At 34.3% G+C, this 24,342-nt stretch overlaps 3 protein-coding genes and 1 non-coding gene across 5 annotated transcripts; 3 read left to right on the forward strand and 1 right to left on the reverse strand.

Moving 5' to 3' along the window:
- The first annotated feature begins 3,723 nt into the window (after positions 1–3,723).
- On the forward strand, positions 3,724–5,513 carry LOC111882027 (pentatricopeptide repeat-containing protein At1g71060, mitochondrial). Its single transcript, XM_023878395.2, has one exon. The coding sequence runs from the start codon at positions 3,731–3,733 to the stop codon at positions 5,366–5,368; it is 1,638 nt and encodes a 545-aa protein (XP_023734163.2). The 5' UTR covers positions 3,724–3,730; the 3' UTR covers positions 5,369–5,513.
- Positions 5,514–9,081: 3,568 nt separating this feature from the next.
- LOC111882028 (beta-glucuronosyltransferase GlcAT14A) lies at positions 9,082–11,727 on the reverse strand. The gene is made up of 4 exons (XM_023878396.3): positions 10,839–11,727; positions 10,175–10,250; positions 9,965–10,080; positions 9,082–9,887 (listed from the first exon to the last, which is right to left on the reverse strand). The coding sequence occupies exons 1-4, from the start codon at positions 11,332–11,334 to the stop codon at positions 9,373–9,375; spliced, it is 1,203 nt and encodes a 400-aa protein (XP_023734164.1). The 5' UTR covers positions 11,335–11,727; the 3' UTR covers positions 9,082–9,372.
- A 1,985-nt stretch (positions 11,728–13,712) lies between these two features.
- LOC111882038 (ABC transporter G family member 7) lies at positions 13,713–17,586 on the forward strand. Of its 2 annotated transcripts, XM_023878408.3 has the most exons (11): positions 13,713–14,104; positions 14,558–14,748; positions 14,859–15,142; positions 15,236–15,437; positions 15,520–15,796; positions 15,892–16,023; positions 16,105–16,325; positions 16,399–16,611; positions 16,697–16,781; positions 16,862–17,141; positions 17,247–17,586. In XM_023878408.3, exons 1-11 carry the CDS (start codon positions 13,862–13,864, stop codon positions 17,258–17,260), a joined length of 2,142 nt encoding a protein of 713 aa, XP_023734176.1. In that variant the 5' UTR covers positions 13,713–13,861; the 3' UTR covers positions 17,261–17,586. The 2 variants fall into 2 exon arrangements, with proteins under 2 accessions (XP_023734176.1, XP_023734175.1); XM_023878407.2 differs by having other exon boundaries at positions 16,862–17,586.
- Positions 17,587–18,079: 493 nt separating this feature from the next.
- On the forward strand, positions 18,080–18,165 carry TRNAY-GUA (transfer RNA tyrosine (anticodon GUA)). Its single transcript is given in 2 exon segments — positions 18,080–18,116; positions 18,130–18,165. It is a non-coding gene; the product is annotated as a tRNA-Tyr (tRNA).
- The last annotated feature ends 6,177 nt before the right edge of the window (positions 18,166–24,342 follow it).

A 24,342-nucleotide genomic window follows, 5' to 3' on the forward strand; every position in this document is an offset into this window, starting at 1 on the left:
GTATCAAGAGAATGTTCAGCATTGACATTGTTGGAGTGAGGAGGGGTATTATTGACCACAGATGAACTGGATTCCCCTAGCTTGCTCATAGATGGAGTGGTTTGTATTATCATCTTCAATGAAAATTGTTGTTTAGACTTGTGATCATCTAGTCTCCACCTTCTCATCTGTGTGTACTAGTTACTTCTCCAAGCTTTGATCATGAGGGAAGGAATGTTGTGCATGTAAACATGCCCAAAGCATCTTTGGATCTCATGCTGAAAGAATAAATATTGTTGCTGTTGGGAAACATCTTGTTTGAGGTCATCAGTCATCTTTACCCTCCCCATTAGAGAGCATTGGTCGCATCTTTAACCATTCTTAAGACACAAATTATATCCTTTTGAATAAAACCAGATGCTTGTTTTTCTTCTGCATCTTGTGCCCAAATTTATGGCAATAAAAATATTTATGGCCATCTTCCTTGTCTGAATCATCTTGAGAATCCTCTTTATTTAATTTGTTCATATTTTGGATGAAGAAATTCTTTCAAATATATTTTCATCAACGGCCTGATAAATCAGGAACATGGCTTTCTTATCTTGTTTCTTTGATTCCTTTAATTCATTTGTTTGTTGCTTCTTTAATTCCTTCTTTTATGATTTCCCATGAGTCTTGTGATTCCAAGACTTGAATCTGAATACTCCAATGGAAGTAATTTCATCCATTTAGTTTGGGCAATTTGAGTTTGTGATGGCAATCGACATAAAGAGAAATTGGCTCTGATACCAATATGTTGGAATAGATGAGAGTTTTACACAGAAAATAACTAACAAATCTTGTACTATAATAATCACCACATGTTTACATACAGAGTTTATACATATATATAGACAACTAACTGATATAACCCTTCACGGGAGTCGGTTAATACTTAACATAACTGCCATCAAACTGTCAACAGGTATAACTGCCAACTAACAGATTATTACTATGTACAGACACATCACACCCCTATAATTTTGCACATTATAACCATTAAAGCTTATCTAAGCTTTGCTAAGAAGAAGAAATTACCTTCAATCCAAGATGTAGAAGCCTTGATTCTTAATCATCTTGGAAATCCTTGGATTGAGCTCTCAAACTCACCCCTGGATGGTGTGAAGAAGTGTGTGGGTGAAATGAGAGGCTAAAGACCCGAAATTGCACATGTTATAGGGACTGTTCTCGGACACGGCTGTGTTCCATGGTGATAGGGCCCATGTTCCACCCAAAAGTGCTTAAATGCCAATGTGCTTTATTAAAACTCATTCCCAGACGTTTTTGGGACTTCGACAGTGAGACACAGCCCATGTCACCCAAACAAGGCCGTGTTCTGCATTAGGCAGTGTATTTTTAGTGGAGAGTTCAAACAATCATAACTCACTCATAAAGACTCACTCCATTTTCAATGACCTTTATATTCATGGATTCGTATTATAACTCACTCATAAAGACTCACTCCATTTTCAATGACCTTTATATTCATGGATTCGTATTAGAGTCAACTGCAACTTTTCTTTAGATTACTTTTGCTAAAAGCATTTACGTTTCAATTTATATTCCATGAATATAGGGTGGTACAGCTTCCTTTCTCAACAACCAAAGGATATACTATTTTCGAATGAGAGTTTATTTGTACACAATAGTTTTTTTCATACACAAACACAACAATTTGTATTTTAAAATTTTGTATTGTACAACTTTATAAACCTTAAATTGTTGTGTATGGAGAAATATTGTTGTTTACAAATCACTTCCCCTTTTCGAATTACCCTAATTTCTTCGTCTCAACTCCAAATAAGTTGATTCCTTTTGCCAATTCTTCTTTTTTTTGTCATGACTTTACACATGGGTGAATATACCCTTGATTCCATGCAATGAAATCAGTCTTTCACAAGTAACACTCAAGCACATTGCTATAAAAATCAAATACAAGTATTGGTGCTTTGGTTTTGTGCTCCCAACCACTTTATATGTATCAAATCATACACAAACAATGTCTTCTGATGTAATTCATATAACATAACCCATTTAAAAGTTTACTTCAACTTTATCTTGTTTTGCACCGTATATCAACTTACTTTGTCTTTTTTTTGCCGATTATATCAATTTGTTTTGCTATTTCTTTGAATTCATATTCAAGTGATAATCTTTTTTCACCCGTTCACTAATAATTTATATTATAACATTCCTCATTATGGTTTTCACCATAATACATCACCTAATGTATACCGGCAACATTCTTCACATTCTATCCCACTTTTACACGGTGTAAGGGCCTTGGTCTTTCTATTAGTACAAATGCGTACCATTCATTACATTAATATATGCCAACATCCTAAACTGAAATTTTAGGATGTTACACTATTCATCCTAGAATGTATAGACGTCGATGAAAAAATCACATATCCAAAATCTGAAGTAAAAAAGGGTTTCAAGTTTTACAAGTGAGAAAATTTACACAATTATTCAATTTGGGAAAACATTCAAAATAAGAAAAGATGGTGGCATGGTGGTTTTTATGAACGGAAAATGGATGGTGGCAGTGAGCCTCTCAGATGGAGAGAGGTGAGAGACAGATGGTTGTTAGTGAGGATATTGTTGGTTTAGTACTTTAGTATATAAATAATTATATAAAAATGAACAAAGCAGAAAAATAAAAGATAAAAATAAAATAGGGGTAATAAAAATAAAATAAGGGTAATATAGTCATTTGAGGTCTGACAGGGACCAAACCGAACAAATACTATAAGGACTCTGCAAGTGTTTTTTTTCTTAGTCGAAAGAATTTCATATATGACCTAAATAAATGAGAAAATATCATATTTGTCATACCTAAAATATAAATATTATATATACCAACGATTTATTTGAAGAATCGGTAGGAGGCTCAAAAAAATAATAGAAAAGAGCAATGTCAGCGTTTGGATTGACGATAACATATCCAGAGTACCTCGTAAAGCTTGTGTGTCTGAATATCGTCATTGGTTAAACCAAACATGATATTTGTGAGTGTTATTCTTAATCTTCAGTGTGATGAGGAGATAGAAAAGGTGGTTGGCGATGGTGTAGAAAGAGAAATGGAGGAGAGAGAATTTGAGTCCTCTAGCAAATTGAAATGGTGTTAGAGTTTAAGGCTGGATGGAGTGGTGAGCGGGGAGAGGTGCGGGACGTTTCCCGCACAGTGGGAACACTGCACTGTGGGTGCGGGAAGGCTAGCGCGGGAAGAGGGCGGGGGTGGGGATCCCGCATTCTCACTCCTCACATGATTGGTCCGTTTATTCTTTTTCTTTTCTTTTATCCTTTTTAATATTTATAAAATTATATATCTATTAAAAAATATATCAAAATTTATGATTTTTAATTCCTTACTAAATGAGTATAATATATGTATGAAATATATTTTTTTAAAAAAATAAAAAATAGTGAGGGAGCTTCCCACCAATTCCTTAGGTTTTAGGTTGGAGGAAAAATGTGAGAGAAAGAAGGGTATGACCCATAAAAAGTGAGGGAAGCTTCCCTCCCACTCCCTCCAATCTAATAATGAATTTTTTTTTTAATAATGAATTTATTATAAATAACAAAAAATTATTTTAAATTATATAAAATTAAGATTTGAACATGATATTTTAAAGTTTATTTAGGATATAAATATTTAAATATTAACTAGTCTAAAAATCATGTCTTATTTTCTTTGACATTTCACGTAATGAGAGATGCAGTAGTAGTGTTAACGGGACCAACAAAAATGGCGTTCTCGCAAATTCTCAAGCGTTCAGCAGCAACAACACCTGAGATATTCCGCTCTTCACTTCATTCGTCGTCATCATCCCCATCAATCAGTGTTACAATCAGCTCAATCGAAATAATCAAGGAATCTCTAACTTCAAATCAGACTAAACTTCCCCCTTCATCACTACATCTTTATCTCAGAAGTTTTTGCAACAAAACCATCGAAAACCCAGATGCATTCAACCACCAAATCATCACTGACGCGGAGAAGCTCTGCAAAATCATCTCAACTCACCGTGATACTTCACGACTAGAGTCTTTGCTGAACTCCACTCAAACTGAACTCTCTCCCGCTCTTGTTGTCGAGGTTCTGAAAAAACTGAGTAATGCCGGAGTTTTCGCACTTTTTTTCTTCAGATGGGCAGAGAAACAAAATGGATTCAAACATACTTCAGATAGCTACGATGCCTTAATCGAAGCTCTAGGAAAGATCAAACAGTTCAAGGTTATATGGAGCTTGGTTAATGACATGAAAATTAAAGGGGTACTGGGCAAATCAACATTTGCTTTGATTTCGAGGAGGTACGCCAGAGCAAAGAAAGTGAAAGAATCCATAGAGGCATTCGAGAGGATGGAGAAGTTCGGATTGAAGCCTGAACTCCATGATTACAACAGGTTTCTCGATACTCTATGCAAGTCAAGACAAGTTGAGAGTGCACAGCAAGTGTTTGATAAAATGAAAAAGACAAAGTTCAAACCAGATATAAAGTCGTACACCATTCTCTTAGAAGGTTGGGGTCAAGAAATGAATCTACTGAAACTAGATGAAGTTTACAGAGAAATGAAAGGCGATGGATTCGAACCAGATGCTGTTGCTTATGGAATCATCATAAACGCTTATTGCAAAGCAAAAAAGTATGATCAAGCAATCAACAAGTTTGATGAGATGAAATCAAAGAATATAAATCCAACCCCACATATATATTGCACTTTAATCAACGGGTTAGGCTCCGAAAAGAGATTAAACGAATCTTTAATGTTCTTCGAGCTATCAAAGTCTTGTGGGCATTTACCCGAAGCTCCAACTTACAATGCAATGGTGGGGTCTTACTGTTGGTCAATGCAAATGGATGATGCTTTCATGGTGATTGAAGAGATGAGGAGATATTGTATTGGACCAAATTCACGCACTTTTGACATAATTCTTCATCATCTTGTGAAAGATCGAAGAACGAAAGAGGCTTATAGTGTTTTCAAACGGATGAAAGATGAGTTTGGATGTGAGCCAAGTGTGAGTACTTATGAGATCATGGTGAGGATGTTTTGTAATGAAGGTAGGGTTGATATGGCGATAGGTGTTTGGGAAGAGATGAAGGATGAAGGAGTTTTACCAGGTATGCATATGTTTTCTACTTTGATTGACAGTTTGTGTCGCGAGAAAAAGTTGCAGGGTTGTTGTAAGTATTTGGAAGAGATGATGGATATGGGGATAAGGCCTCCTGGACTAATGTTTAATAGATTGAAAAAAGCTCTTGTTGATGAAGGGAAGGAGGATGTTGTTATGATGTTGACTCGTAGGCTTGAGAAATTGAAAACACTTTTGGTGGTTAGTTGAGAGGTTTGTTTGATAATTTAGGGGACAATATTAAGTGTAAGATTTGAAGTTTTAGGTTATATATTGGCATTTTACTTGCTTCCCAACCTTACTAATTATTTTTGTATCTTTCTTCTTAGTGGCTGCCTTTTGCATTCTTTTCTTACATTTCATGTTAGCTCCAACGCTTAGTTTTTTCTATTAGTTTTTTCTCTTTCCTTCCCAAATCACATGGAAATGATCATCTTTCCTTTCCCACACTCCCCACACCCAATTTTAATAAATTAGTTTTAAAAAAATATAAAACACTAAATTTGAATAACATTTCAATGGATTTGCATATCGGATCCAGATCCCTTCAAAACATATTCACTTATTTGGATTCACCTAACAACATCATATACTTGTCCACTTTGAAAACGGATTCACAAGTGGGCGAGAGATGCTCAGGAAATGGTCGCCGAATGGGAAGGGTACCACACCATATGGGGTGGTGTTCCTGCCATTCATGTGGTTGACACAACCTCCTTCACGTTGCTACTTCTTCCATACTTTCCACACTTATTATGGTTGGCCTCTTTGACACCCTTCGTTGTTTTTGAGGCAAGAGGTTGTTATAGCTAGTGGAGGCCACACTTGGATATCAATTCTTATTCCTAAGGGAAATGATTCATACACAACATTTTTTTTACCATACATAACAATTTATGATTTATAGAATTGTATAGTGCAACATTTTAAAGCATAAATTGTTGTGTTTGAAGAAAAGTTGATGTATACGAATCAACCCCCTTTTCCAAAGAGTTGTCACATTCAACACGACATGTGCTCTAAGCCTCTACTCAATATGTACCATAATGCCATTCCTAACCTCAAAATTGGTTTAAGCCTTTAAATATAGTCCCTTAATGTTTGTGTTAAAATATAAAACAACAAGCATGAAAATGTGTACTTAAAAATGTATAATGAACCTGTTACAAGCAACAAAAATTAGATTTGTCAATTCGTGTATTCATGTCATTTTCACGTGTTAGCTACGAATTTGACACGACATGAGTTCACGAATAGAAATAAGATTTATCTCTCTTTTCATTATGTATTCGTGTGGTGTCACACACAAATTTGTGTCTCAAATTGTCGGGTTTAACGAAAATTATCTTTAGGCCTCCGGCCTCCTTAAAATATTCAAATTTCTACATAATGGGGGATCACACATTTGAATTCAAATATTGTCCCTTTGCCTTCATCTTGAGGTGGCTGTCGGTTATGAACAAGAATGGTGGTTGGAAGTTCACCCGGGGGCACGAGATTATACGAGTTATTGAACAACTCCAAACAAAGTTTGTAACAAGAAACATAAAAATTAGATTTATATAACAATAAAATATGAAGTGGTTCAATAATACAATATTTCTTCCAACCACCAATATGTCAAATGCAAATACTAAAAGTTTAAGGGAGAAGATAGAACACAAGTATTTATAATGGTTGATACTACACAAAGAGCTTACTCCACTTCGGCGGAGATATTGTATCTAGCTTCACTCACCGATGATTGATTCACTAAAATCAAATGACTTTTAAGGAAATATCAAAAACCATTGTACAAGATTTTCACTATCTAGTTTCTTACGCAGTGTTTGTTTTTTAAGAGGCAAAATGTCGTCAATCTTTTTTACATATATGTGGAATAAAATATGGACCAAAAGTCTTTTTCCATGTCTTTAGTCTTCATAAAAATGTTATTCTTTAAAGTCTTTATAAAAAAGACCGGTGGTATTGCTGGTGGTGAAGGTGGTGGATAGGTAGTGGTGGCGGAGGTTATGGTGGTAGAGGCAACAGTGGAGGGGCGGCGGCGGTGATGGTTGTGGAAAAAGAAATATCATGTAGGATTGGAACTAAAAAAACGTCTATTAAAATCAAAAATTATTTTTTTCTCTTTTGGAGAAATAGGTCAAAAAGATTTTTTTTTGTCTTTTGTCTTTTGAAAAACAACCACTCTATTCCTCAAATGTCTTTTCACCCACAAACATAAGAGGTCAAAAAAAAAAAAAAAAAAACTTTTAGCCAAAAAATAAACACTAAGTCTCTTTGCAAGAAGAGGTGGATTGCTCACTTAAATGCTTACAAACACTTACACAACATAATGATCTTGACTAAAGTCACACCATCAAAAAAATAAATTGAAGCAACTAAGTGGAGATGGTGATCCATAAAGTTTTGGATTGAGTTTGATTTTTTTTTTTTTTGGCTTGAACAAACACTTGTTACAATGATTTGTGGATAGAATTTCGGAACATGTTTTTAAGCAAAAATGACCACGATGTAGCCTTATTGAATACCGAAAGAACTGAATCGTAGGTCAATGAATGCCACATAAACTAGGAACATGCAAAAGTATCTACTACCAATTCCACAAATGAAATAAAACCAAAACAGGTGATGTTTAGTTCACATAATTTTTCGAAGGAATTGGAATATGAATGAATTATAATATGTTAAAGGAATTGGAATATGAATGAATTATAATATGTTATGCATTTGGTTGATGTGAATTCAAAATTATTTTATAATTTGTGGATTTGTCAAAAGAACTGAAAAGTAAATTATGTTATATGACGAAAATACAATTTTATTGATTTTGTGTAACCTATTATTATTATTAATAAATTTGATAATACTTTTTTGATTAAAAATCTCATTTATGAAACTCTCACCCACTTAAACCTATATTTTTTTTATTGAATTTGCACTTAACGTATTCATTAAAAAGATAGCTTTACAAAATGAAAATCTGTTATTGCACTTTATTAAATCAATTAATATAACATGCTTTTGAGCCAACATATTATAAATTTAAAAAAGTTAAAGAAAAAAAATGAAAACATGTGTGCACATGCAAGTGTGTGTATTTACATGTGTATAGGCATATAGGTGTATGTATGGGTGTGTTTGTGGGGATGCGTATGTGTATGGGTATTAGGTAGATGGGGGTAGGCATATGTGTGTAAGTTTAGGTGTAGGGATGTGGGGTAAGGGTGGGGGTGGGATAGGTAAATACAGGGGTGAGGTGGGTTGGACGTATGAGTGTAAATATGGGTGTGGGATGGATAGTAGGGGTAGAGTAGGGTGGGTGTGGGCATAAGTGTTGACGTATGGGTGTAGGTGATGTGTGGGGTGGATATACATGTATGTGTAGGCTTGGGCGTGTGGGTGTGGTGTGAGTGTTGGTGTAAGCGTGAGGTATGTGTGATGGGATGAGTGTGTGTGGGGTAGTGAGTATGTGTGGATGGTTTAAACAGGGATAAGGTGTGGGAGAAATGATAATAATTTGTTTTCATTTAATAAATCACGATTGAAATAAAGAGAATGTGAGAGGATTTGTTTTTCTTTTTCTAAAAAAACCATAAGGAATGTAATCTAAAATCTTTACTGTTAGCTAAAGAATAGCAATTCAAATAATTCCAATTTCTGGCAATCAAGCGTAATTTTTACTGTAATTTACATTTCTTTTCCATCAAATTCGATCGAAATTAGTAAACCATCACCTTAGTGGCTCGGCGCGTCACCTAGTAAAGATTACTCCATAGAAGAGACCTCAAATTCAAACATTGTAAGACTCTATGGATTTCTGCACTTTCTACGTTACATGAACTTTTTTATCTTTATTTCTTGATTTGACTTGTAAATGAAACCCACAAGAAATGTCAACCGGTGAATACAAAGTGAGGACATGTTTTAAACTCTAAATGAATAAAATTATGTTTGTAATATTACAACCATAGACACCAAAAACAAACAAGAGATAAAAGAGCAAGATTACAACATTGCAAACAGGTTTACAATTTGGGAGGATTCATCTTATTGTTCACTTTCATATCATCCTCACCATTTTACAACAAAACTTGTACCCAACCCACCCCCAATCAAAAGAACCTCTGTAAACAACAAACAAAGCTTGAATCTTGAGCACAGAGGATCAAGAACAACAATAACTATCCCCCAAATCTTCTCCTCCTTCATAATCACATGCATTGATTTAACTGTAATCTTGAATCCTCCATCAGATTCTTCAACTCCTCTTGAAACTTCTTCACTTGATTCCCTGGTCTCAAAACATTAACATCATCCCACTGTGAACATGGGTCCACAAACCAGCTCTTCCTAGCGGTGCACCACGCCCCGGGTGCCGCCCTCCCACCACCACGTTTCAAGATCTTCCTATCAACCATGTCAAGAACCGCATCGTTTTTCCCAAACTGTCTTGCAAAAGCTGCACCACTTTCCACCATTTCATTGTAATGCGACTTGTTAAGAAACAATGGCTCCATTTTAGGAGGATTGTCCCACACCATGTACCTTAAATCCGCATTGATTGTCGTGTTTTTGTAATCAGGTGAGTTGCAGACCACCGTATGAAAGTAGACCTCTTGAGCCAAAGCCACATTGTTAACATACATTAAGAGAGTCCGAGGGAGATTATCCCACGCAAATATACAGTATTCAAGAAACGAACGGCTCAAAATCACCCATGGAGATCCTGAAATAACAATATACTTTCATTGATTTGTTTATTATAATATAATTTCATTTTTGAAATTCAAAATGGACACTTGCCTGTGAAAACTTTGAAAGCATTAGGTAATGGTCGTTTTTCAGTGGCACGAAAGATTTGTGTTCTTCTTGCTAAGTAAAGTCCTGGATCGACTACGATTGGTCGGATTCTTTGATCCCTGAAATCAATATATAAAGTTGAGATTAAATTTAAGTTTTTGGATTAAAAAAGCATAGAAAAATGGGGTTTGAATTTGAAAGAAACATGTTTACTCTTTCCATCCAAGCTCACTGGTATGATCAATGAAATTGGCATCTCGGTTGATGGTGGAGAATGCATGTGACAAATCTGATCAAGAATATACAAACAAGGAAACACCATAAGTATATTAATGTGGACGTATGTGTTCATAGATATGGGCGTTTGTGAATTGTGTGTATATATGTAATATGTGTGTATGTATATATATACACCTCTGTATGTTCAAAAATGTCAGAGATCTAAATTTATTCCATAAAGAATAGAAACCCATGTAAGGAAGATGCATAAAGAATAGAATTTGCTTGTTCTTATTGTCTTCAGATTCTTTTCTCAAAAACTTATATGTCAAAATCATAATGGGCAACTTTAATTTACCAAATTTGTACAAACAGAACAATCATCGAACATTATGTGTGCTTGGATGTGTGTTTTCATTTTTCAATGTGATTATTGAGGCTTAAGGAATCAGAATCATAGGATAGCTAGGCCTCATGTTATCAAATTGATCGATATGCTACTAAAACAACCCTAAATGATCAGAAATCAGAATCATGATATCGTTCACCCAATTCCCTCAAAAATGATTATTTGTAAAAAACCCTAAAACAACATACTAAATGCTCGAAGCAAAGAGATACTTGTAGAATTGATATCAGAATTGGTATTAGGGAGTACCGTCTTGTGTTAGCAAAGGATAATCCAGTGCACTGAGGGTTATAAACCAGTCCCAATCACGATCAACCTTCAAAAAAATTGCAGCAGCACGCAAAATGGCAGCAATGTTACTGGCACCCATGTATGTTGTTGGATCAGGCTTTCCGATCACGTCAACGTTCCCAAAAGCCCTAATTGCCGGTACCGACTTCACCAACACACTCAACTTCCTCCGCTCATCGTCGGAACCCTCCGTTCCAATGTGCAACAGATACCTGTTCCTCGGATGGTACACCGCAAGCAACAGCCGGAAAATCCTATCGGCGTCACCGCGGGTGCCTGAAATATAGTAAGCGAACGCCGGCGGGTAGCCGCGCCCACGGTGGACGGTGGAGAAGGGTTTGTGTGAAGTGAAGGCGTATGAAGAACTATAACCGCAGATCGAGGAGATAAACAGTAGTAGGGAGATGAATGCGGCGAAGAACAGTGTAAAAAGCCATTTCTTCTCAGCTCCCATTACTGTGTATCAATTGGTTCAGATTTTGATCTTGTACCCTTCGGAGCATATGGATTGAAATTGCAGTGAAGGGGGGTAATTCAAGGGTTTCAATTTCACTAAGAAATCATGAAATTGACGACTGGGATTCACTAAGTAGTTGGGTTTTACTAATTTTAGCAAAGGATTTCCTTGTGAAATTGAATTTGCGTATGAAAAGGATCAAGGATAAGTTAGGGTTTGTTTGAATAGATTGAAAAAGCTTTTGGGTAGGTGTGAATACACACAAGAATTGGATTTTGGTATTAAATGGTGAAGAAATATGGATCTGATCTATGTGATTATGTTGGAAATCTTGTAAAAAACTGTTCTACACAACTCACTCTGACTCTCAAGTCTCAGCTGTATTGAAATATTCATGTGGGCATCATCAACACCCCTCAAGATTTTAAAATTCCAAAAAGGGCAATTGCAAATAATTAGTACATCAAAGGTCCCTAAGGAATTTACTTCTTGAGTTGGAAATAAAAACTAGCCAATCTTGCTAATTTTAACCTTTTTGGGTCGATTATAGGCATAGCTTGTTTTGTTTTTTCACCTATTTATGGTCATTCCTTCGTTCTTTAACTTTTTAAGTGCTCTCAACCGCTTTGCATTGATTGACTTATGTTGAATTAGGGTTACGACAATCAATGCAAATAGTTCATGTCGAGTCTCAGCGAATACATGACCCAATGTATGAAAATAGATTTTGAATTTCTTGTCTAAAATAAAGGGAGCATGTAAAAGTTCATGTAGCACGAAATGCTAAAATAGGTTTATATGTTTACAATATACCTATGACATTTGTTTTGGGTGATTTTTTTTTTCTTTAAATGTATGATCCCCGTGGGGACATAAGGGTTAAGTAAAGTGGTATCATTTGTTATAGAACATTGTTATGCTATTAGTTTAGTTGTTCAAGGATAACTTCTTTTGGAATTTATATGATTCCTCTTTATATCTCTTTAGAGCATACACATATCTAAACCTTAACTAGTGTCACATTGTTCATAGTTATAGTTGAGAAATATTTTTTTTTTCGTGTACAACAATGACCTTGTACACATCTCAAACAATATGTATCTTTTGCATTGTACATGTATCAACACAACAAGTATCTTTGAGATATAGGCATAGCTTGTTTTGTTTTTTTCAATTCTTTATGGTCATTCCTTCGTTCTTTAACTTTTTAAGTACCCTCAACCGTTTTTTCGCGTTTCTGTGATTATGAGCATACATACTTATGTTGAATTAAGGTTACGACAATCAATGCAAATAGTTCATGTTGAGTCTCAGCCAATACGTGACACAATGTATGAAAATAGATTTTGAATTTCTTGCCTAAAATAAAGGGAGCATGTAAAAGTACATGTAGCACGAAATGCTAAAATATGTTTATATGTTTACAATATACCTATGACATTTGTTTTGGGTGATTTTTTTCCCTTAAATGTATGATCCCGTTGGGACATAACGGTTAAGTAAAGTCGTATCATTTATTATAAAACATGGTTATGCTATTAGTTTAGTTGTTTGAGGATAACTTCTCTTAGAATTTATATGACTCCTCTTTAGGGCATACCAATATCTAAACTGTCACATTGTTCGTAGTTATAGTTGAGAAAGTTTTTTTTTATTTTTTTATTTTTTTATTTTTTATTTTATTTTTTTTTTTTCGTGTACCAACAATGACCTTGTACACATCTCAAACAATATGTATCGTTTGCATTGTACATGTATCAACACAATATGTATCTTTGAGATGTAGAAAGTTCGATGTTACGATCTTAAGTGACAACATTTCATATAAAATGTCATACAACGTTACACAATAAGTTTGTCATCTCCATAAGATGCATGCATTTCACATGGATTTTAAATGTTTCTCAATTAGTACTTAACATTTTATTACAACATATAATACATTTACAACCTATTAAAGATATATTAATGATAGGTCTCAATCTCGCAATAAATAGATCAAAATGTTCATTGATACCGGTTCGATCTAATATGACATGTTTGAATTGTAACGTAGTAGCATCTTTTTTGTGCAACCCGAAACTACATTATGTTGTTTTAAGATCGGGAAATTTTGATTCTATACTCCAATATCAAATCAAGATTTTTCTTTAAGATAAACGGATGAACTTTTTTCAAAAGTCTTACGGTTCAGTTTTGAATGTGCAAACCAAACCCAAAATCGAATTTTCCAATTTTAAAATTTTTAAACCTAAAACTGACGGTTTACGTTTTATTTCAGTTTTTCGGTTTCAATTTTATCGGTTTTTATTGTTTTTTGGGTTTGTTCCTTTCTTAAAAAAAAACCCATAAAAAGAATTGCACCCTCAAAAGAAGGTACTTGATCAGACGACGGCGTTTCGCTGTCCTACATGTGGAACCATGTCATCGTCTTGGAGAAAAGAGACTTCTACTCGGCAGAGAACCAGACAAGCAGAAGAAGATAACATCTTTTTGGTGGCGGGAAATTAATTACTGAAGAAAAATGCTTAGAATCTCCGGCACAGGCGGTGGAGTTGGTCAGATAATCGCCGCCGTTGCCGCGGCTTTATTGCTCCGTCTATTCTCAGGCCCGGGCCCCGTGCAGTTGCTGGAGAATGAGATTGAAGAGGAGGGAGGTGAGGGAATAATTTCCGATTCTGAAGCTTCGGTATCCGATAAAGTTTATCCTGTGACTATACGGTGGACAAACATCACATGCTCTCTCTCCGATAAAGCTTCAAAATCGGTCAGTTAGTATTTTTATTCACTGCATGTTGGAAGCGTTTTTCAGGAATCCCTGTAACTGATGTAAACTATGTTTATTGACATGCGATTAGCGAAAATCGCTTCAGAATGAGGCCTTTCCCCCAACACTTAATTAGCAAAATAGCCGATGAGGCGTGAGGTTGCTCTGCAAGCTTATGTCATGAAACTTTGATTTTTTATGTTAAATTTTGCTAATTAGTTGCGATTGTGGAGAAAGATGTGCAGCTTATGGTTGCCTCTAATGGAAATTAGGTCATTGTGTTTTATTAACAGCAATCATTTATTTTCTGATGAGGAATATGGTTCGAGTAATCTGTGATTGCCTACTTTTACCATGTAAAACAGCAATTTGGGAGGTCAAGTTCTGATCTCCCCCATTGACAATTTTGTTGTGCTGCCCTTTTCACTCTTCAGCTCCATGTTAACTTTACAGGTGAGGTTCTTGCTTAAGAATGTCTGTGGAGAGGCAAAACCTGGAAGGCTGCTTGCAATAATGGGTCCATCAGGATCGGGGAAGACAACCCTCCTCAACGTACTTGCAGGTCAAACAGTTGCATCAACTCGATTACACTTATCAGGCCTCTTGGAGGTTAATGGACAACCAATGTCAAACAAGTCCTTCAGGTAAGTTAAGCTCCTCATTTGTTTCTGAAAGTTGTAGCTTCTTATTGAGACTTGTACTTGATGAAAGTTGCATAGCAACTGGTTACAATTTCATTTCACTGTCATCACAGGTTTGCTTATGTGAGACAAGAGGACCTTTTCTTCTCACAGTTGACAGTTAGAGAAACATTGTCACTTGCAGCTGAACTCCAGTTGAAGGGGACATATTCAAAGGAAGACAGAGATGAATATATAAACAATCTGTTGTTCAAACTAGGGTTGGTGAGTTGTGCTGATACTCGAGTTGGGGATGCAAAAGTTCGTGGAGTAAGTGGAGGCGAGAAGAAACGGTTAGCAATGGCTTGTGAACTCATTGCTAGTCCTTCTGTGATATTTGCTGATGAACCAACAACTGGTATGCAATGCATTATATTCCATGTCTTTTTAACAAATTTTTATTTTAAGGTGGTTTATAAGAGGTCATCATATAAATTGGCTATGCTTTCAGGACTTGATGCATTTCAAGCAGAGAAAGTGATGGAAACTCTTAGACAACTTGCACAAGATGGACACACTGTAATATGCTCTATACACCAACCAAGAGGTTCAGTGTATGCAAAGTTTGATGACATTGTGTTGTTGACAGAGGGTGAACTTGTTTATGCTGGTCCTGCAGCCGATGAACCACTCACTTACTTCTCAAAATTCGGGTTCTTAAATCTTAATTAAACTCAAATCCTCTACTTTATTTGGTGTTTGATTACAAAAATTGATCCTTGGTTTGTTTAACAGGTACCTTTGCCCAGACCATGTCAACCCTGCTGAGTTTCTAGCTGATTTAATATCAATCGACTACAGTTCATCAGACAGTGTTAACTCTTCCCGAAAAAGAATCGATAGTCTCGTGGACTCATTTTCTCAACAGATTTCATCAACCTTTTACACAGCAACTCTCACCAAAACCCTAATTGTCAAAGATAAAACCAACTTAAAAAGGAAACCCACACCCAAAGGGATAAATGGTTGGTGGAGGCAATTTTCATTGCTCCTTAAACGCGCATGGATGCAGGTCCCTCACACTCATTATAATACTAGAAAAAACATAACCATATAAATTATATTACTTAATTCATAATAACTTACATTGGTGGAAAAAACATTCAGGCTTCACGTGATGGGCCCACAAATATAGTCCGCACAAGAATGTCAGTTGCATCAGCTTTAATTTTTGGTTCAGTTTTTTGGAGAATGGGAAGGTCTCAGACATCAATACAAGATAGAATGGGATTGCTTCAGGTATATACACTTTCTTGAATTTATAAAAAAAAAAAAACAGGATCTTTTTATGTTGTTAATATATACATTTTTTTCACTTAGGTTGCTGCTATAAATACTGCAATGGCTGCACTTACAAAAACCGTTGGTGTTTTCCCAAAAGAACGTGCAATAGTAGATAGAGAGCGTGCAAAAGGTTCTTATCTCCTAGGCCCTTATTTATTATCCAAGTTAATAGCTGAAGTCCCTATTGGAGCTGCATTTCCGTTATTATTTGGCACTGTTCTTTACCCCATGGCCCGCCTTCATCCATCTCTATCTAGGTAACCTTATTAATAAACTTTTAAAAAAAATTTATAAAATTAATTTGTAAAAAAAGAGTTTGAAAATTTTCAGATTTGGGAAGTTTAGTGGGATTGTGACTGTGGAATCGTTTGCTGCATCTGCCATGGGTTTGACCGTGGGTTCCATGGCTCCAACCACTGAAGCCGCTTTGGCTCTGGGTCCGTCTCTCATGACAGTGTTCATTGTATTTGGTGGCTATTATGTGAATGCCGATAATACCCCTATCATTTTTCGATGGATTCCTCGTGTTTCTCTCATAAGATGGTTTGACTACATTCTTATATTATACATCACTTTTTATTATAAAATGAATTTGTTTTTTATTCAAAAGATTATTTGATTGCATCAGGGCGTTTCAAGGTCTTTGCATTAATGAGTTTAGAGGGCTTGAGTTTGATCATGAAAAATCATTTGATATACAAACTGGAGAACAGGTGAATGTGAATTTGAATGAAATGACATCTGCATGCTTAGAAATGAAAGTAGATTGCCTAAATTGAGTTGTTTGGTGTAGGCACTGGAGAAGCTTTCTTTTGGGGGTAGGACAATATCTGAGACAATGATGGCTCAGAGTCGAATAGTGTTGTTTTGGTACTTCACCACTTACCTTTTGCTAGAGAAAAACAAACCCAAATACCAACGCCTCGAACCGCCGCCACCACCACCACCAGTGGCGGTTGATGAGGAGGAGGAGCAGAGGGAGCCGCGGTTAGAGGTGGTGGAGAGTGATGAGTCACAGTCACAGTCACCGGGGCAATCTTTTGAGATACTTGAAACGCCAACAGTTGACCAAGGTGCAACCCAACTTAATCTGTTTGACCTCGATGGTTTTTGATTGTGGTTTGGTTGGGGTATATTGGACTATTTTGTTTCTTTGGTTTTGATTGATAATTATACAGGTGGTTCCATCTAGAGGATGCATGGTGGAAAAATAAATAAATAAATAAATAAATAAATCAAAGCAACATCAGCATGCACCTCCAGCGTGTGGTAGCAGAGCCTAGAATAAGAATAATTTCTAGATGGATGTAAAGAAGAAAAAAGATGTTGTAACTTGTAATGGTTGCTTTTTTGGCACATAGTCGTTACTAGTTCTTTCAACTAAGTTACTCATGGATTCCAAGTTTTGTTTTATCATGTTATGTGGCATATTTTGTGTATGCTTCGTAGGTTATTTAAGAAACATGAGGAGAAGTTGTGTTGTGCTGTTTCAATGCATTATGGTTACGTTTGTTGCAAGGGTGGTTTGGACAAGCTTTTGTAAAACTAAATTCAATGATAGAGAATGAAGGTAGCTTTGGTTACATTGTCAATGACGGTATCCACAATGAAGGTTTAATGGGGATTCAATAGAATCAAATTGAATATAATACACAAGACTTGAATGATTATCTATCCTACTTGACACTCCATTGAATTCTCCAAAAGTTCAGTGAATTACTGATGCCGTTAATAGAAGCAGTGATGTGTTCGATACCATAATTGGATTTTTTACGTTGGAGAAAATATGTTTAAATAATTTCAAGTGTTCATAGTAAAACAGTTACAAATATGAAATTTTTGTAGATTTTGTGGTCAAAACATCAAATTATAAAAAACGTGTAAAAACAGTAATATAACGTTAACGCTACGGCACCTATATACTGATTAAACGATTCTGTATGTTATAAACGTACGTTCCAAATATTGTATTATAGATATATATAATATTGAGGTCAAGTAGAACCATATCCCGACCTTAGCTCAGTTGGTAGAGCGGAGGACTGTAGTGTGTTCATAGCTATCCTTAGGTCGCTGGTTCGAATCCGGCAGGTCGGATTTTTTTTAATTTTGAAACATTAATAGTGTTATATTCCGTTGGCTACTTAATTACTTCTATATATAAATGAATGCACGTAACATTGAAAACAAAAAGCAAACTTATCATGTAAATTAGTAAACAATATATATATTCTTAATGTTTTCTGCACAAAATTGTCATATGTTAACTACTTCTTCCTCGTATCTATCTGCAAGGTTTTTTTGCCACATGTTCTCTTCTCTTTTATTTGGACACATGACATTTTCTACAATCCCTATACTAATAAAAGAGTAGTTCTTTTGCTATGTGTCATCATATTAGACCTCTTAATTAATGTGTTGTCACTTGTCAATATATTAGTTCTCCATTTTAAATTTTTTAGACATCCTCATTAATGTGATGCTATTTGTCAATGTATTTATTCTCTATTTTAAAATTTAAATTTTAAATTTTATATTAATGTTTTCATTAATTCACAAATAAAAAATGTTTAATATATATTAAAAATGAATTTTATATATTTATTTCAATCAACGATTATAATTTCACATAACTAAAAAAATATCTCTTAAATTAATAATTTATTTTAAATAATTGATTAATAATTTTGAATTTTTACTATAAAAGTTTAATTAATTTTATAACCGTGGTTCCCACGGGTTATAAACTAGTTTTTAAATAAATCTACAAGGTTTTTTTTGCCACATGTCCTCTTCTCTTTCATTTGGGCACATGACATTTTCTAGAATTTTTTAATTTTCTATTTTCCACATGTCATTTTATTGTATTTTCATTTTATTAAATTAAAATTCCATATTTAATATGTAAGATAATATATATGTAAGGTATTTTTTAGAAAAGATTTATATATGTAGTGTATTCAATACATTAAAGCCTCATTAATTATAATAATTCAAATTTTTTCTCATTTTTGTTATAAATTCAAAATTTTCAAATTGTTAAAATTTCATATTTAATTTTTTTTAATTAAACCATGTAATACATGGGTCTCACACTTAGTATCTATTATAATAAATCTATCATAATAAATATCTATTATAATAAATGAAAATAGGGATGAACAAATGAATAAATGAAAATAGGGATGAGCAAAAGGAACTGACCCGGACCGGGAACCGAAGTCGGCTGAAATTAAGAACCGAACCGGACCGTCGGTTTTGGTTCCACCGGTTCTTACCGTGTCTTTAATGTTGGAAACGATTATTGATAAATAGCAACAAACGGTTCCAGTTTTTGTCGGTTCCCAGTTCCAAAAATCTACAAAAATATGATCCAGATCCCGGCCCGACCAGTTCCATCGAGTTCCAGTTTCGGTTTCTGTACCGATTCCGGCCGGTTCCCCGGTCCATATGCTCATCCCTAAATGAAAATGTTTTTGTCACTTGTCATTTTCTCAAGATTTTTGTCACATGTCATTATGTGAGATTTTTGAATTACTTAAATTTCACATGTCATTATGTGGTATTTTTACTTTTTTGTTAATAAAAAATTAATCAATTATATTAATTAGCACCTCTATTATTATATTTAAATGTGTAGATCAACACTATAATATATTTTTCTCCATAAAATGAATATAATAATAAATAGTTTATTTGTTCTACCACTAAAACATTTATTATGGTTTTTTTTTGTTACATAAATTAAAATAATGAAATATTATAAAAGAATATTGTCAAATTGAGATATAATAAAATATATTTTGTTAAACTTTAAGATGAAATAGATTTTAAAAATATTTAATGTATACACCTTGATATAAAACTTTTATTTTTTTTAATAAATTCGTGTAATACACGAGTTTCACACCTATTGTAATTATTATTCCTAATAGGTAATTATTATACGGCCACATTCTACTATGTTTTCTTTGATAAATTAAATATCATTTTATATTTCTTTCTACATGTCATCGTAGAAAGAAATTATAGAAGGATATTAAATTTTTTGTTTTCTTTTGGTCAACATATTGAAGGATCTATATATATATATATATATATATATATATATATATATATATATATATATATATATATATATATATATATATATATATAATTGTGTGTGGTTTGTTTATGAGCCTTTAATGCAACCAAAAGATAAAATAAACCTCCCTTTTTTGGTGCAATAAGTATGACTCTTATGAATTATCATTATAATATCTTTTAAGGACGAAAGATGAAAGCATGAATCGGCCTTATTTTATTATTATATATATATATATATATATATATATATATAGGGTTAGGTTATTTTGTTTTCACTATCTATTGTGTGCATGTATGACTCATTCAGGACCAATTATTTTAGTTATTTTAAGAAAGTAATTAATACATATTACATGTTGAAGATATAATGAATATTAATTACATCTTCAGTATTTAATATGCATTAATTACTTTCTTAAAATAACTAAAATGATTGGTCCAGAATCAGTCATACATGCACACAATAGATAGTGAAAACATTTGAACCTAACTCTCTCTCTCTCTCTCTCTCTATATATATATATATATATATATATATATATATATATATATATATATATATATATATATATATATATATGTATATATATGATCATAAAAATTGTTTACTTACTCGAGACATTTGAAAATTATTACTTTTTAATGTATACGTATAGTCATAAAAAGTAATTGTTGGGACTCATATTATAACGTTAGACAAGTCTCACATGACCCTTTGTTAGAAATCCAGGTTAACAAATTTCTTGGAATCCACTAAAAGTCGTAAAACACTATCAAATTGAAGTATTTCGATGGTATAAATCAAAAGTTCAATTGGATAAAATTCAATGGTTTTCGAACAAAGAGAATTGTGAAGTTATGTTCTTGAAATGTATCAGAATTAGAACCAAAATCAGACATAATACCTTGTCTAAAATCTGACTTCAAAACTGTCATAAAACCATCCCAAAATAGTTTTACAACCATCAATTAACCGACACTAAACTGTCACAAAAACAGGTTTCAGGATAAGGGTCAAATCGGGTCAATTTCCTCAATTTCAACCCCAGGGGATCTTCCCTTTGGACCCCGTCAGGGGTTGCCACCCCTTGGACCCCGCTATCAGGGGCATTGCCCCCAATCCCCCATAGGTTTAGGGGCTTCGCCCCTAAATGACAGTGTACTTTGAATCTTGAACAAATTCAAACAAGTGTACACTCCGCCCCACCCTTACTTGTTCAATGTTTTTCAAGATTGTATTTGGTCAACAAATTAATCCATTACGTTTAAATAACATTGATAATATAAATCACCAACACCCTTAAACAAAAATCCAAAACCACAACCAAACGTTTTTTTATCTAAACGAGAAGATGATGAAATTTATTAAACGAAAATCCAAAACCAAATGTTTTTTTTTATCTCGGACGTTGATAGGATACAAAAGTAACCTTAAATACTTTAATTAGCTAAGGTTAATGGTTTGAAAAGAAATTCTCGATCGATTATTTGCAAAGAAAGTGATTAGTCGATAAATTGTTAACCACTTCCAGTTTCAGGTTTGATTCAAAAACATGTATAACTAAATTTGAGTTTGTACAGATTACAAAGACATAAGCATTTCTAGATAAAAACTATTAGCCTCATGACCTCATAATATGTTTTCTTTTGATGACGGCACATTGTAATAGTATGTCATTATAACGTCCCAAAATTCGTAAGTAAAAAATTTTCATTTTTAAGTCAATCAAAACCATCAAATATCCATATCAACAGAAACATCCCAAAAATACGGTTCAAAATTTTCATTTTTAATTTATAAATAATACCATGGTAAACCAAAACATCTTATAAAAACATAAGTAGTAGTATCTCAAAACATCATATTAGAATATTGTATCAAAATCACATGTATAAATATCAGAGTAAATCCTCCCAGGCTAAAAGTTGTGGTGTGTGCAATGCAGTCATCCCGAGCTCTTCCCCTTACTAGCGGAAGTACCTGAAACCAAAACTGAAAACTGTAAGCACGAAGCTTAGTGAGTCTCCCCAAACTACCACATACCATACACATAAACACATATAACATACATTGGGCCCCGCCCTGCTACATCGGGCATTGCCCGGCATCAAACTGCATCTGGCATCGGGCCCCGCTCGGCATACATATGAGCATAACTACTAATACACATTACATGAGCATAATCACCTAATTATCCAACAAACACTAAGTCCATAGTTGTCAATGTTATCTATTAGGCACTAAGTCCATAGCTGCCAATGTTTATCTATAGGGCACTAAATCCATAGCTGTCAACGTTCACTTATAAGTCACTAAGTCCATAGCTTCCAGGGTTTTTATAATACATCTGGTGAACACGACGTTCACAAACACCTAGAGGTTACGAGCCTGCTAGCGTTCCACTGGACTGTCTAGAATATTCTGTGGTCGTCATCTATACTCCGCTAGATGACTGGATCATCGTTAAAGTCAAGGCTTCTCATCATCTTTCACCTCTCATCATCTATATCATCTTTCATCTCTCATCATTCATCTACCCATCTTTACCCAATATATTTATAAGTATAAAAATACATATACAATTTAAATCACATAAAACATGTATAAATCGTTCTTCTAGTATAGATATCAAGAACACAGATAATAAGCACATATAGCATGTATTAATATTAAATACTTTATATATATGCGTAAGATGAAAGTAACTATTCACTTACTTGTTAAAGTGACGACTTGTAATTCGGGCAGCACATTGCTTCTAACAATTGTCTTTCCTTTGATGAAACCTAGTATTATTATCACTAAGTTTTAGTCTAATATTTATTGTGACTAATTATTAGTCTAGATTTATCATTAAATCCAAGTCTAATTCAAGATCTATCAAGTAAGGAACAACCAGGTAGGATCATGTCGAAGGTAGGGTCCGTTTGGTATACGAAGTGTTCTATTTGGAAATCTCACTTTAAACACCTCACTAAATCACAACCTAGACATCATCCCCATAAGTAGATCAATCAGTATAATGACTTGGAATTATTAATAAATCTTTTTTATAGGTTCATAATAACGATAATGAACTTAAACATAAGTTATATTTAAAGTAGGGTAAGCATAACTCACTTACAAGGGAGTTTAGCGAGGAACCGGGCTCTGCGCGAGCAGAACTTCTGAGCCGAAAGTTCTTCTTCTCGGGGCATTCTAGCGCTACTAGACTCTCTTAAAACACTTAAGAAGTGCTAGGGAAAGGATAAGAGGGTATGGGGGTATTTGGGAGAGAAGTGTGAGAAAGATCTGAGAAAAACAAGTGATTTGCGCCTCTATTTATAGGTTGGAGCTTGGGCGTACGCGGGGCGTAATAACCCTGTACCTTGGGCGTACTCGATACGTGGGGCATACCAAGCCCTACACTGGGCGTACCAGCTCTACGTGTCAGCATCGCATGCGAAGCCGTAAGGAATAAGGTGTGGTTAAGATGGTGCCACGTGTCACCTCCGGAACTTAATAGGAAAATTAATTATTTTCTAAAACCCGTATCTTTTGCAAACGAGCTTCATTTGTGATGTTATTTATATCCACGCATAGGTAGCTACGTGATCTACAACTTTCGTTTAGACTCGGTCGACTAATTTTGACATTATTTTTAAAGTTATATTTTAACAGGCTTAGACAGTTAAAGTCTGTTAAAAATTCGTAACTTTGTCAACTGACGTCCGTTTTCGTCTGTCTTTATATAGTTGAGTTCCTATTAACGAGATCTTCAATTCTCATTTAGGTTGTGTCGGCTAATAATCGATTGATCTAAAATTCAATTTTCGGACTGTGTAATGTTATGTGAAATCTTAGAAAAATCATAACTTTTTCAAACGAAGTCATATTTGGACGTTCTAAATTTGCACGCTCTCGGTTTAACATATATTATGACTTTCGTTTAGATTGCTAAGGCTAAAAATTATTCCGTCAAAAATTCACTTTTTACGTTATGCAGAGCCGTGCAAGTTTAATCGTGAAACTTCAACGGGCCATAACTTCTTCGTTAATAAGTCGGATTTCAGCGTTCTTTATACGTACGGAATCCTTGTGACATATACTATACTTTGCATAAGATTATTTACTCCAAATAATCTCCTATTAAAAAGTCATTTTTAACGCTTATTGTCTCTAAATTGACTAGTCTGAATCTGCGG

Source organism: Lactuca sativa, chromosome 4, assembly GCF_002870075.4.
Source record: "Lactuca sativa cultivar Salinas chromosome 4, Lsat_Salinas_v11, whole genome shotgun sequence".
Lineage (NCBI taxonomy): Eukaryota > Viridiplantae > Streptophyta > Magnoliopsida > Asterales > Asteraceae > Lactuca > Lactuca sativa.